Source organism: Malus domestica, chromosome 11 (assembly GCF_042453785.1).
Source record: "Malus domestica chromosome 11, GDT2T_hap1".
NCBI classification, from domain to species: Eukaryota; Viridiplantae; Streptophyta; class Magnoliopsida; order Rosales; family Rosaceae; genus Malus; species Malus domestica.
This window is the reverse complement of record NC_091671.1, coordinates 31,804,804-31,819,146: the sequence shown is the minus strand read 5'-3', so window position 1 is coordinate 31,819,146 and position 14,343 is coordinate 31,804,804. Positions and strand designations below refer to the sequence as shown.

At 41.5% G+C, this 14,343-nt stretch overlaps 1 protein-coding gene and 1 long non-coding RNA gene across 3 annotated transcripts; one reads left to right on the top strand and one right to left on the bottom strand.

Annotated features, from left to right (window-relative positions):
* The first annotated feature begins 1,530 nt into the window (after nt 1-1,530).
* Nucleotides 1,531-2,506, top strand: LOC139189690 (uncharacterized). Of its 2 annotated transcripts, none has more exons than XR_011573541.1 (4): nt 1,531-1,764; nt 1,848-1,945; nt 2,029-2,126; nt 2,302-2,506. It is a non-coding gene; the product is annotated as an uncharacterized lncRNA (long non-coding RNA). The 2 variants fall into 2 exon arrangements; XR_011573540.1 differs by lacking the exon at nt 2,302-2,506 and adding an exon at nt 2,210-2,243.
* Nucleotides 2,507-11,127: 8,621 nt separating this feature from the next.
* Nucleotides 11,128-11,970, bottom strand: LOC139189532 (uncharacterized). The gene is made up of 3 exons (XM_070808501.1): nt 11,917-11,970; nt 11,742-11,835; nt 11,128-11,462 (listed from the first exon to the last, which is right to left on the bottom strand). Exons 1-3 carry the CDS (start codon nt 11,968-11,970, stop codon nt 11,128-11,130), a joined length of 483 nt encoding a protein of 160 aa, XP_070664602.1.
* Nucleotides 11,971-14,343: the final 2,373 nt, after the last annotated feature.

Below are 14,343 nucleotides of genomic sequence, written 5' to 3'. Positions count from 1 at the left end.
CTGACGAGGCTGCAAAAGCAGGTGCTTCTTCGATTTCTGAGATCGGCCCTCGTGGTCTCTGAGCAGCCCAGCTTTTGAGAAAGCATTCGCCTCTTCGATTTCTGAGATCGGCCCTCGTGGTCTCTGAGCAGCCCAGCTTTTGAGAAAGCAAACGCCTCTTCGATTTCTGAAGCTCCGTCGAGTGCAGATTTTTATAGAGGCTGGCATTAAGTTCCACAGCACACTTGAATCTCTACCAGTAGAAGCTCATTTCTTGCACTTCTAAGATCTTGATTTGTCTGACCTCTTCCTTCTTCAACACATTTGAAAATGTCTGGACCCTCCGACCGTCGTTTTGACTTGAACCTTGGAGAAGAGACAGCCATGCCTTCTCCAGACAACATATGGCGCCCATCCTTCATATCCCCTACTGGTCCTCTTACCGTTGGGGATTCTGTGATGAAGAATGATATGACCGCTGCAGTGGTGGCCAGGAACCTTCTCACTCCCAAAGATAACAGACTACTTTCCAAACGGTCTGATGAGTTGGCTGTTAAGGACTCTCTGGCTCTTAGTGTTCAGTGTGCAGGTTCTGTGTCTAATATGGCCCAACGCCTATTTGCTAGAACCCGCCAAGTTGAATCATTGGCTGCTGAAGTGATGAGTCTCAAACAGGAGATTAGAGGGCTCAAGCATGAGAATAAGCAGTTGCACCGGCTCGCCCATGACTATGCTACAAACATGAAGAGGAAGCTTGACCAGATGAAGGAATCTGATGGTAAGGTTTTACTTGATCATCAGCGGTTTGTGGGTTTGTTCCAAAGGCATTTATTGCCTTCGTCCTCTGGGGCTGTACCTGGTAATGAAGCTTCAAATGATGAACCTCCAATGCCTCCTCCTTCTGGGGTTTTGTCAAGTACTGAGGCTCCGGATAACCACCCTCCGGTGCTTTCTCTTTCTGGGGCTCTACCGACTGCTGAGACTTCCCCTAAGCAACCTTTGTGAAGGCTCCCTTTTGTTTGTTTATTTTGACTCATGTATATGTACATATTTGTGGCTTATCGAAAATATTAATAAATAAGCTTTGCTTCATTTCAACATATTGTGTTAAATACACCAAAGCCTTCTTCATAAAGTTCTTTGAATTTTTGCTTTTGTTGAAACCTGTATTGTTGAAGCTTTGTGAGTGAAGCATGTAGTTTGAGGTAGTGTTCCCTTAATTTCCCGAGTGAGGAAAACTTCTCGGTTGGAGACTTGAAAAATCCAAGTCACTGAGTAGTCACGAACTTTTGAGTACCAAGGCGTAGTAGCATATGGTGGGAGTCCCCCAAGTCTCTAGTCGAGGGAGTTGACGAATGAGGTGTCTTGCTAATAGTCCATGTCGTAAGTACCAAAACTTCATTCTTTTGTTTTCTAAGTGGTAGCCCCGGACTTTTTCTTCATAGATTTTGTTTATGAAGGTTGCTAGGCCCGAATAAGTGGAATTGCAGAAGGTGTAACCGTTGGTGCATTAACATCATAATGGAAGCATCACAATGATGGAAGCATCACAATGATGAAAGCATCATAATGATGAAAACACCATAATGATGAAACATCATAATGATGTTTCTTTGGTGGAATTGTTTTTCATTTCCCCTAACAACCGGAATTGTTTTTCAACATAACACCATCATCTGTAGGTCGAATCACAAAGTTGTCTTCATGAAAGTTGTTCGTTAATTCCTTAACTACAACATATCCAAATTGGAGAGCCATCGGAGCAGTACAACTCCAGAAATCCAGGTATGATGAGTGACTGTTTATCATTTGTCTGTCAACCCGTCAGATTTGTTGTGAGCTTTGAAACTCTATTTTCTCTTGCTCAGATCAGCATGCTTTCTTCATTGAAGTTGTTCCTCAGCTTGTGAACTACAACATATCCAAATTTGAGATCCCTCGGAGCTGTATAACTCAAGAAACTCAGGTATGATGAATGACTGGTTATTATTTTTCTGTCAACCCGTCAGATTTGTTGTGAGCTTCGAAACTCCATTTTCTCTTGTTCAGATCGGTATGCTTTCTTCATTGAAGTTGTTCCTCAGCTTGTGAACTACAACATATCCAAATTTGAGATCCCTCGGAGCTGTATAACTCAAGAAACTCAGGTATGATGAATGACTGGTTATTATTTTTCTGTCAACCCGTCAGATTTGTTGTGAGCTTCGAAACTCCATTTTCTCTTGTTCAGATCGGTATGCTTTCTTCATTGAAGTTGTTCCTCATCGACTCTTTCATAACATATCAAAAATTCAGGATGAACTAACGGTTAAATATTTCCAGATCTTCGAAACATCACAACAGCTTCGAAATCTGCAAGAAGCCGACTATCATGTTTGGAGCTTCAACACTTTAATTTCCGTCGCTCAAACAGAAATGGTTCCTTCTTGAAAGTTGTTCATATGCTCAAGAACTATAGGGTGTCCAAAATTCAGCTCCATTGGAGAAGAGCAGAGGTTGCAGAAATTTGATAGATGAAAGGAGGCGGAAGAGGGAGAGAGATAAAAAGTCTCTTGGGTTGGATTTCTATTTTGGGGCAGATTCCAATTTTTGTAGCACCTTCATTATTGATGAATTGCTTGTACTTTTGTCCATTATGAAATTTGGGACTTTGGCTTGTTGTTGGATCTATTATAATATGTTTGGGAACATATATAAGTGAATAAATAAGAAGGAAAATTTTGGGCCCTTGTGGGTGTAAAACAAAAAATGTTTATGTTTACCCAAGTGTTTTTGTACAAGTTCAAGGGCATCTTGGGTTTTGTGAATAAAATTTGTTTATTTGGAGCAAGGTTTTGTGTTGAAGCTTTGTAGGTGAAGCTTTGGTGTTGAAGCTTTGTGGGTGAAGCTTTGGAGGTGAAGCTTTTCGGGTGAAGCTTGTTGGGTGAAGCTTTTTAGGTGAAGCTTTTCGGGTGAAGCTTTTTAGGTGAAGCTTTTCGGGTGAAGCTTTTTGGGTGAAGCTTTTTAGGTGAAGCTTTTCGGGTGAAGCTTTTTGGGTGAAGCTTTTTTAGGTGAAGCTTTGATGGTGAAGCTTTTTGGGTGAAGCTTTTTAGGTGAAGCTTTGATGGTGAAGCTTTTTGGGTGAAGCTTTTTAGGTGAAGCTTTGTGGGTGAAGCTTTGGAGGTGAAGCTTTTCGGGTGAAGCTTTTTGGATGAAGCTGTTTTTTTTTTTTTTTTTTTTTTTTTTTTTTTTTTTTGGCGCTTGACACGGTCTTCATTTGCTTGTTTTGTAGTGACTGTGGAAGACAGATTGCTTTCTGATTGAGAAGGGTTCCGGCATCGCTTGCTATGAATGTAAAAGAGTGAGGGCTGAGTTGGCTAAATTACCTCTTTATTGAATTCATTGCCAAATGGCCTTCATTACATAGGATGTCGAACGGCTATAGCTCAACACTTGTACATCGTGAGTCTATTTGTAGTAGTACTTCAAGTGATCAGTGTTCCATGGATGGCCAAGGGTCTTGCCATCGGAGCTTCTAAGTGTGTAAGAGCCAGGGCGACTGATGCCAATGACTTCATACGGTCCATCCCAGTTTGGACTAAGTGTGCCTTCACTCGGGACTCTGTCGCAGAGTAATCTTTTCTTTAAGACCCAATCTCCTATTTTGAAAGAACGAGGCTTGACCCTAGAGTCATAATAGTTGGAGATGCGCTGCTTGTAGGCGACATTCCTCAAGTGAGCTTGGTTTCTGTGTTCCTCGACTAAATCCAAGTTGAGGGTGAGTTGTTTGTCATTTTCACTTTGAATGTAGTTCTGGACTCGGAATGTTGCTTGCTCGAGCTCAACAGGGACAACCGCCTCTGTGCCAAAGGCAAGTGAGAATGGAGTTTCTCCTGTTGAAGTCCGATATGAAGTGCGATATGACCAAAGAACTTGGGGTACAAATTCTGGCCAACAGCCTTTAGCTTTGTCCAAGCTGGTTTTCAAAGTGCGCTTGATTATTTTGTTGATGGCCTCAACTTGTCCATTAGACTGGGGATGAGCTGGAGAGGCAAAGCATAAGTTGATGTTGAACTTAGAGCAGAACAACCTGAACTTCTTGTTGTCAAACTGTCGCCCATTGTCAGTGACTATCGCATTGGGAATGCCGAATCTACAAAGGATGTTCTTCCACACGAAGTCTTCTATCTTTGCCTCAGTAATGGTTGCCAAGGGTTCTACTTCGGCCCACTTTGTGAAGTAGTCCACTGCAACGACTGCGTAACAGACTTTGCCCTTCCCTGCCGGCATTGGGCCGATCAAATCAAGTCCCCACTGGGCGAAGGGCCAAGGGCTGATCATAGGAGTAAGAGGCTCTGGAGGGGAATGAGGAATAGCCGCATATCGTTGACATTTGTCACATGAGCGGGATACTTTGATGGCATCCTGGTGGAGTGTTGGCCAGTAATATCCTTGGCGAAAAGTCTTGTGTGCTAGGGATCGAGATCCAGCATGATCTCCACAGACTCCCTCATGTATTTCCCGAAGGACGATTTCCGCCTCGGCAGGCGTAAGACACCTTAAGTATGGCAGGCTAAAACCTCGCTTATAGAGTTGATCATTGATGATCAGGTAGCGGGTAGACTTGTATCGAATTTGCTTAGCCTGGACTTTATCATTTGGGAGGGTGCCATGAGCAAGGAAATTATAGATCGGGGTGATCCAACTATCCCCCCGTTGTAAGTTGCATACTTCTGCGGCCATGGTGCTTGGTGTTGCCAACAGTTCGACATGAATTTTTCTTCCAATCTTGTCTTCCACAGCTGAGGCGAGGCGAGCCAGGGCGTCTGCATGACTGTTTGCCGCTCGAGAAACCTGGGTGATCTGGTAGTGGAAGTGCTTGAGCAAAAGTTGTGTTTGCGCAAGATATGCTGCCATGGAGCTGTCCTTAGCATCAAAGTTGTTGGTAACCTGGTTGACCACTAATTGGGAGTCACTGAAAATATCAATTTGTTTAACCCCGAGGTGTTTGGCCAAACGTAATCCTGCTAGAAGGGCTTCATACTCGGCCTCATTGTTTGATGCCTTGAATTTGAAACGAAGAGCATACTCCATTGCTACTTTGTCGGGCGTAGTCAAGACTAGTCCCGCTCCACAGCCCTGTTGGTTGGATGAGCCATCAACATACAGACTCCATGCTGAGGTCGTTGATTCTACTTTCTAAGCTTCCGATGGTAATGAAGCTACTGCTTCAGGTGTAGAAGCAATGTCAACAGGATATGTGAAGTCGGCGATGAAATCTGCTACTGCTTGGCCCTTCTTAGCTGGCTTTGGTTGGTAGGAGATGTCAAACTCACCCAACGCTATTGCCCATTTGATCATTCGCCCTGAAGTGTCAGGACTTTGGAGTATCTGTCGAAGAGGATAATTGGTAAGCACGATGATGGAGTGCGCTTGGAAGTAAGGGCGGAGTTTTCGAGCAGACATGACCAATGCCAGAGCCAATTTCTCAATGTTAGAGTACCGTGTCTCCGCATCTTGTAAGGCTTTGCTAGCGTAGTAGACAGGTCGCTCAATATTCCCATCCTTTCGAATGAGAACGGAACTTACGGCTGAAGCTGATACCGATAGGTAGATAATGAGAATGTCTCCTACCTCGGGCTTGGAGAGTAGAGGGGCTTTACTCATGTACTCCTTGAGGTTTTTGAATGCCTCGGCACATTCATCAGTCCATGTAATGTACTTCCTACTTCCCTTAAGTGCTTTAAAAAAGGGAGCACATTTGTCTGTGGCCTTAGAAATGAACCTGGTTAAGGCTGCCACCTTGCCAGTAAGGCTCTGGATGTCCTTTGAAGTTACCGGTTCCTTCATGTCGAGGATTGCTTTGATCTTCTCGGGATTAGCTTCAATGCCTCGTTGGCTAATCATGAAACCTAAGAATTTGCCAGAGCCTACGCCGAAGGCACATTTGTTGGGGTTTAACCTCATTCGATACCTCTTCAAAATAGTGAAAGTTTCATATAGGTTGGTGATGTGTTGGTCAGCATGTTTGCTCTTGACTAACATATCATCAACGTAAACTTCCATGCTCTTCCCAATCTGCTCGGCGAACATTGAGTTGACTAGTCTCTGATAAGTCGCTCCTGCATTCTTTAGGCCGAAAGGCATGACTTTGTAGCAGTATAGTCCTCTGTCGGTAGTGAAGGCTGTGTGTTCTTGATCCGAAGGGTTCATGAGGATTTGGTTGTATCCTGAGTAAGCATCCATGAAGCTCAGGAGTTCACACCCGGCCGTAGAGTCTATAAGTCTGTCAATAAGAGGAAGAGGGAAGCTATCTTTCGGACACCCTTTGTTTAGGTCGGTGTAGTCAACACACATTCTTCACAAGACCTTTTGAAGCAAAAGACTTTCTTTGGTCGGATTTTTCTTAACAAGGACCACATTTGCTACCCATGTCGGGTAATTGACTTCGCGGACAAAGCCTATGCCTTTGAGTTTTTCAACTTCTGCTTTCATTGCCTCGTATCGTTCAGCGTCATAAGATCTTCGCTTCTGTCTCACCGGCTTGATCTTGGGGTCAATACTCAAACGATGACAGATGACATCGGGAGAGATGCCTGGCATGTCCTCGTATGACCAGGCGAAGACTTCAGTGTTCTCTTTCAAAAAAGATATCAATGCTAACCGAAGGGGTGGTGACAATGTGGTGCCAATCTTCACCATGCGATCTGGATAATCTCTTGAGATAGGTACCTTCTCCAACTCTTCAGCAGGTTGGGCTTGCTGGGTGAAAGAGTCATCTCGAGGATCATCGGGTTGATTGTTGCTATCAGGAAGATCCAAGTTCGCTTCATCTAGGCTGGTCTTTGTGACTTGGTCATGTACAGACAGGGTTTCCTTGGGTCCGGGCAAGTGTTGTTGCTTAACTGAAGTGTTGTAACATGATCGTGCACTAAGCTGATCTCCTCTGATGTAGCCGTTGCCATGGGGGGTTGGAAATTTCATCAACAGCATATGCGTGGATACCATAGCCTTGAGATCATTGATGCCTGTGCGCCCAAAGATGACATTGTATGCCGTTGGGCAGTCAACCACTAGGAAGTTAGTGGTAATGGTAGCCATGTAAGGGCCTGTACCAATAGTAAATGGTAAATGTATGCTCCCTAAGGGTTGCACGATATCACCGGAGAAGCTTATCAGAGGAGAAATCGAGCGATCGAGCAAGTGTTCAGCTACACTGAGTGCCCTGAAAGCTTCGGCAAACATGATATTGACTGAAGCCCCTGTGTCTACGAGGATTCGTCGAACATCAAAGTTGGCTATGTGAGCCTCCACGATCAATGGGTCGTTATGAGGGTAGATGATGCCTCTTTCTTCCTCAGGGTAGAAACATATCGGATCCCAGTTAGGCTTTTGATACTTCCCTCCCCTGATGTCTTCCACGTGAAACACTTGGTGACCAGGCCTCAGAATTCGTTCACTGTTTTTCATGGCCCTATTGGAAGATTCAGATATGGGTGTGCCGCCGCTTATGGAATATATGACATTCACCTGGCGTTGGTTACGGTTATCCCTTTGAGGGTGAAGGAGGAATTGATCAATTTTTCCTTCTCGTGCCAAAGCTTCAATACGATCACGGATGATGATACATTTCTCGCTATCATGGCCGTTATGCTCATGGTAGCAACAAAACATGCCCGCGTTATTCGGGGGCGTGTAATCTGGGTGCCTCGGCTTTGGCTTTGGTATCAGGTGAGCTATGCTGGGGTAAATGGCCGCGCATGTGGCATTCAAGGGCGTGTATGTCTCATACCTTGGGGTAGGGGGTATCTTGACGCGGGTTTGACCTACTGCATTGACTGCCTGGGGGCGAGCGTTATTGTGGCGATACCCTTGGTTATCGGGATAGTGTCCCTTACTCTTTTTACTGAAATGAGAGTGGTGAGGATGGAAATCCTTCCTCTTGCCTTGAAATTGATATGTCTGTTGATTCGGCGAAGCATTATGCAAGGCATGGGGAGGTGCCACTGCTGTTTGGAAAGTCGAGGTCTTCTCATTTAGGTGAGTCTGGCTTCCACCTCCCACTTGTTGATAAATGATGGTTGTAGGGGGTTTCTCCTGATATGTCTTTGCCTCGGCGGATGCATGGTTATAAGCCTGCGCCATCACCTCAGAGTAAGTCTTCCAAGTATTGGCATTGATCATGTATTTAAAGAAACAATCACGTAGGCCTGCCGTGAAGGCTTTGAGGGCAGTCTTGTCGTCTGCCTCGGCACACCGGGAGTATTCATGGCTGAAGCGGCCAGCATACATACGTAATGACTCGTCTGGCTTCTGGCGGATAGTGTACAGGTCATCTGCAGAGTGCAAGCGATCGGTTTGGAAAATGTGTTGGGAAACAAATAGTTTCCTCAATTCCTCAAATGAGTCTACCGTCTCAGGTGTAAGACGACAATACCAATTTAGAGCTCCGCCAGAGAGGGTGGAGGGGAAGAGAAGACATCGCTCTTCGTCGGTGTGCATCCGGTATGCCATGGTGGACTCAAAGAGGTTAAGGTGCTCAATCGGGTCCTCTTTTCCAGTATAAAGTTGCAAGCCAAGCTTTTGCTTTGTCTTTGCTTGAAGGGGGGTGTTGAGGATCCTCCTTGTAAGAGGGCCAGGCCTGGGTTGGTTCCAGTCAGGTATTTCAGCCTGACGTTCAGCCTTCAACTTGTTTACTTCCTCAATAAGTTGTAGGACAAGGGGGTCCTGAGCGGAGTTATGTGCCACTGGAGCTTTCTTTCGTAAATCTCCATCTCCTCTTGGAATTAGGAAGGTTTGATCAAGGGCATGTGATTTTTCCCTGGACTCGTTGTACTGGTTTCCAGGGTATGTCTGTCGGAACACCTCTGAGTCCCCTGTACCCTCATGTCTCTCTAGGACTTGTTGCCCCTTCCCCAAATTGGTGGCCGGCTTGGGCCGTGGCAGGGGACCGAGTCTCTCAGAAATCCTTGGGTCATTAATCTTTGAGCTTATATGGATGGAATTCTCTCGACGTTGCTTCAGGAAATCCCGACAATCGCGAAAGACGGCTTTCGATCCTTCTGCCCCTTCAGCAAAGAGGTGTCTCCCTCCACTTCTCATGGTTCGGGTCGAAGCAACTGGGTTAAGAGAAGCCTCATGTTGATTATCAAGTCGAGGGGTAATCTGTTCCCTATCAGGGATATCTATGTCGAATGCATGTGACCCTCCATGTTGGAGGGCACCCAGTTGATGGTTGACTTCCACGGGGGCAACAAGCTCGCGTGTCTGAGCTTGCCTAGCTTCGTGGAGTGTCTCGAAGAGCTTCTCATATTGCTCCTGGAGGACCTCATTCCTCATTGCTATCTTGTTGTTCTGAGCTTCCAACTCATTGACTTTAGCTTGAAGAAGAACTCGTTTTCCTTCCTTCTTTCGTTGTTTTGCACTATGTGCAAGGGGGGTGTCATTCTGTGTGCTGTGGCTTCCTTCGCTTCCCATGTTGGAGAGGGATGCCTGGTCAAAAGAAAGTGTACGAATGATAGAAACCAGCTTGACACAGCTGAAGAGAGTAGGAATAAGTGTCGTTTCCCACAGACGGCGCCAAATGTTGATGCACAAAATCAGCGAAGACTTTGGTACAACAGAAAGTGTCAGGTTTTGTGACCTTCGCTTGGTTGCTTCGGTCACTAGTGAGGATAAGTACGTAAATGAATAGAGACAGAGAAACAAACACAGGATGTACGTGGTTCACCCAGATTGGCTACGTCCACGGAGTAGAGGAGTTCTTATTAGTAGTGAAGGGCTTACACAAGTACAAAGGATCAAGCTCTCAATTTAGTGAGTTCTTGTGAATGATTTAACACAAAATGGCATTAGGCAATATTGTGGGGGAATGACCCCTATTTATAGAAAAACTTGTAGCTTTGTCACATTGACATGTGTCATGTTATGATTGGTTCTTGATGTTGACACGTGCTGCGCTCTGATTGGCTTCTAATCTTGACACGTGTCGAGTAGTGATTGGCCTCCTGGTCGGAGGGGAACTCTTCTGGGTCCTTGACAGTATAGCGTTGGCCGGTGCTCGGTAGTTTCGGGATTGGTCAAGTATGGTACAAACAAAACTTATATGGGTACATTCTTTTTTCTTTGATTTGAGAATGTAACCATGTCAAGTTTAATCAAGAAATTTACTAATGTTATTAAACCTAATATATATTGTGAATTGAAGAATGTCCCAGTGTGACTTCAATGCCAGTAATACTTAGTGTCATGAGTATATTAGCAATTAAATTTGATTTGCAAAACTTTTAAATTTTATATTTTCAATTTCTTATATTTTTTAGTAAAAATTAGTATCCGGTCCCTAGTTATTAATGTTCATTGACTGAAACCTTATTAGTTTTCAGATTTTGATCTAAGTCCCTAACATTAATGTAATAATGAATTTATATATCAGTTACATAATTTTTTTAAATAAAAATTAATAATTGATTTAGAATTTTACTACTCACACCTTTATTGAACTCCTAACTAATTTTCAATTCAAAACATTTACAAAATAAATAAAAAATTAGAATAAGTTTGTACCCATTAGCTTTTTTAAGAAATGTTTTCAATTGTTTAATCTTATATGTACCCATTCATGTAATTTTTTCAAATTTTAATCTTAAAATGTACTCATTCTTAAATATATCAATTTGTTATATTTAAAATGTACCTTTATATATATACATATATAACCTATTTTCTAATCCATTTTTAAACTTATATGGGTACATTCTTTTTTCTTTGATTTGAGAATGTAACCATGTCAAGTTTAATCAAGAAATTTACTAATGTTATTAAACCTAATATATATATATATATATTGTGAATTGAAGAATGTACCCAAATTTTGGTACAATAATTTATGGGTAAATTACTTTTACCCCCTCAGGTTTGAGGTCGATTTCCAAGAACGAAGCCAGAGGTTTGTGTGAATGGGGACATCCTCAAACAACAAAGTCATAATTAAAAAGCTCAAGAATTTACTAAACACAATACTTATATATTAATCCAAAAAGTTTTTCATAAACAGTCCCTTACAATATCCCTCGATGCATTTTCATGTTCTGAAAGCATTGCATGACAACATCATTACCAATACTATCAAATATCTGTCTCTATAAAAATAACCATGTTATCATTCATTCATTGATCTCCCATCCGATTTCTCAAGCGATTCTTCAGAATTTTCATGGCTGAAAATGCTCTTTCAATGGTTGCAGTAGCAACTGGAAGAGTTAGTGTTAATGTTACAAGCAAGTAAACCAGCGAATACACCTTGTGTTTTTTGCATTGAACCATTTTTTTTGCAAGATCTCCAATCTCTTTTAAACCTAAAAACTCAATGCTAGACCGCATATCCACAATGTAAGTCTCAAGTTGAATCTTAAGTATCACCAACTCATTCATAGAGAAGTCTTTAGGATAAAACTGGGCAAGACGCAATAGCTTTTGGCTATCAAAAGCAGAGAAGGAGTCGGCTGGACATATACATGCCAAACAAAGAAGTAACTCAATGTTGGTCTCATTGAAACGATTATTTAGTTCTTGAAGGTGCCAATCCAAAACAACATAAAATATCCCAACACAATAATGATGCATATTTGTGATTGCTTGTGCTTTTCGTTGCCCTCGCCTTCAAGAAAGAAATATATCATCCATATTAGGCACATCAATATCATGTTTAAGACAAAATTCTGAGACTTCCCTAAGTAAAGAATCCCAACCACTTTTCCTCATTATCTCCAATCTTTGCTTACAAACTCCAACCAACTTTATGGCATTTACAATATCTTGATCCTTCCTTTGCAATGCTTGTGACAATTCATTGGTTATTCCTAGTATATCTTTCATCTAGTGTAGATTAAACATAAAATCAAATGATTGCATGGAATCCAATAAATTATTCACTTCACATATTTGTTGAGAGCTTACTCCAGCATCTGCTATTACTTCAAGTACATCAAGTATGGATGAAAACATAGTCATTATACTTACTAAAGTACCAAAGTGTGAACCCCAACGTGTTTCTCCAGCTCAAAGTAGTTTCATGATTTTTGCCTTTCCCACTTGTAAACTCACCACTGTTTAGTGCTTCAATAACTGTAATAGATTGCTTCTCTCAAAGAGGATCATAAAGCTTCGATGAAGCTCCAACAACATTTACCAAAATAGTAACTATACTAAAAAGAGACTCAATTTGGATGTTCTTCTTTGCCATAGCTACAAGAGCTAATTGAAGTTGATGAGCAAAGCAACGAATATAATAGGCACAACCACTTTCTTTCATAATAAGAGCTTTGAGACCATTGAACTCACCTTGCATATTGCTGGCCCCATCGTAACCTTGCCCTCGCAACCTAGACATGCTCAATTTATGCTTAGAAAATACCTCGTCAATGGTTTCCTTGAGTGAGATAGCAGCGGTACCAGTAACATGCTCAATGTCAATAAAGCGCTCAACGACATGCCCATTCTTGTCCACATAACGCAATACAATAGCCATTTGTTCCTTCGTTGATACGTCGCGAGATTCATTAATCAAAATAGAGAACAACGAAGTGCCAATGCCTTTAATAATAGCCTTGATGGTCTCAGTTGCACAAGCATTTAAAATGTCTTTTTGAATATCTGGTGATGTTAATTTGTGATTCTCCGGAGCATTTTTCAAAGTAACGGCTCTCATATCCTCATTATGGTCCCCAAGAAACTGTAGAAGCTCAAGAAAGTTTCCATGGTTGCTTGAATGTTCAGATTCATCATTACCACGAAATGCAAGCCCTTGTCTCAAAAGAAATCGACAACAATCGATTGATGCATTCAACCGAGCTCTGTATTGAATTCGAGCTTTATCATGAGTTTTAGAGAAAAAAGATTGGATATGTTGCTTTAGACTCCTTAAAGCTTCAAAATTACTTCATGCTTGATTGTGTACACTATTGACGCCTCTAATATGAGTTGAAAGTCTTTCTTTCTTCTTCCAGTTAGAAAATCCTTCGCCAACAAAGAAATCACCACCTGGTTGTTCTCCAATGTTTGGTTTAAAAAAGTGGCAACACAGACAAAATGCAACATCTTTTTCTACACTATATTCCAACCAAGTAGGAAAATCATCAAACCAAGCAGGGTTGAATCGTCTTTGCATGTCTCTATATTTCTTGTAAGGAAAAATATGGGTTTTAGGTTGTTGAGGACCAGCTAGCACATACGTTCTTCGTACTTGATCTTGAATATTAGGATTGTAATCCAAAATTCGAATTCGCTTACCAGGATCCGATGGAAGATTTGATAAAATAAATTATGTACTATCTTGTCCCTGAGTATCATTATTTTTCTCAATAATTGGGGATGGTGGCATTGATATTTTTTTGAAAAACCTCTCCATGATGTTTCAGTCTGCAAAGTCAGACATATTGATACCAATAACATATAAGGTTCATACGTAATTTGTAGAATTTATAGAATAAAAATCTCAATAAAATTTTTAGACTCTTAATCCTAGAGTATACTATACTAATACAACCAACAATTCAATTAACCAATACCAATAAGCATACAAATTATTCAACAAATAAACATTTAATTCAACTAATCATATGAATAAATGTAAACTCATATTCATAGAATTCGTAATTTCATAATTTCATTCATCAATAATCATATAATTCATATCAATAATCAATAACCAATAACCATATTAGTGCATTACCATATGATTCTATATTTTTATACCAATTAAACAAAAATTTGTCTTAAATAATTAATTAGGGTTAGGGATTATAGATTTAGGAATTAAAAAATTTACCTAAATATATATATAGGCTAAATAGCCAAAATGGTCCCTGAGATTTGCATAACTCATCACTTTGGTCCCTAACATTTCAAATCGATAAAAGTGGTCCCTAAGATTGTCCACCATCCATCATTTTGGTCCTTCCGTTAAAATCTCCGTTAAGTGTCCCGGAGCTCTTGGCCGGAAGTTTGGACAATTTTCAAAGCTTCGTAACTCAATCATTTCTTAACCAAATTCGACCCAAATATATCAAAATGAAGATAGGAATGTGTAGAATAAGATTATACCTATTTGGAAGCCTAATGGCTGCCGTAGATAGCCGGAAAATAGCCTCAAAGTTGACTGGTCTGAAGGAAAACTAGAAAATTCACTGGAAACTAGGTAAACTTTAAACATTCATAACTTCTTCAATACTCAACGAAATCAAGTGATTCAAAAACTAAAATCATACTCCTCGACGAGGCAAAGAGAATGGTACCTTTTTCGATGGCTAACTCGCCATGGTTTGGCCGAAAACTGCTCGACAGTGGCTGTCTTGGTCTCCAGTTAGCCATTTTCAATCCGTTTTC

Bases quoted from the DNA above. Each gene is read 5' to 3' on its own strand.
- LOC139189532 (XM_070808501.1), bottom strand. From the start codon at position 11,970: ATGACTATGTTTTCATCCATACTTGATGTACTTGAAGTAATAGCAGAT. The intron at 11,836-11,916 runs GTAAGCTCTCAA...AATCTACACTAG, and splicing joins AAGTAATAGCAGATGCTGGA to ATGAAAGATATACTAGGAAT. The intron at 11,463-11,741 runs GTAAGCAAAGAT...GTATATGTCCAG, and splicing joins CATAAAGTTGGTTGGAGTTT to CCGACTCCTTCTCTGCTTTT.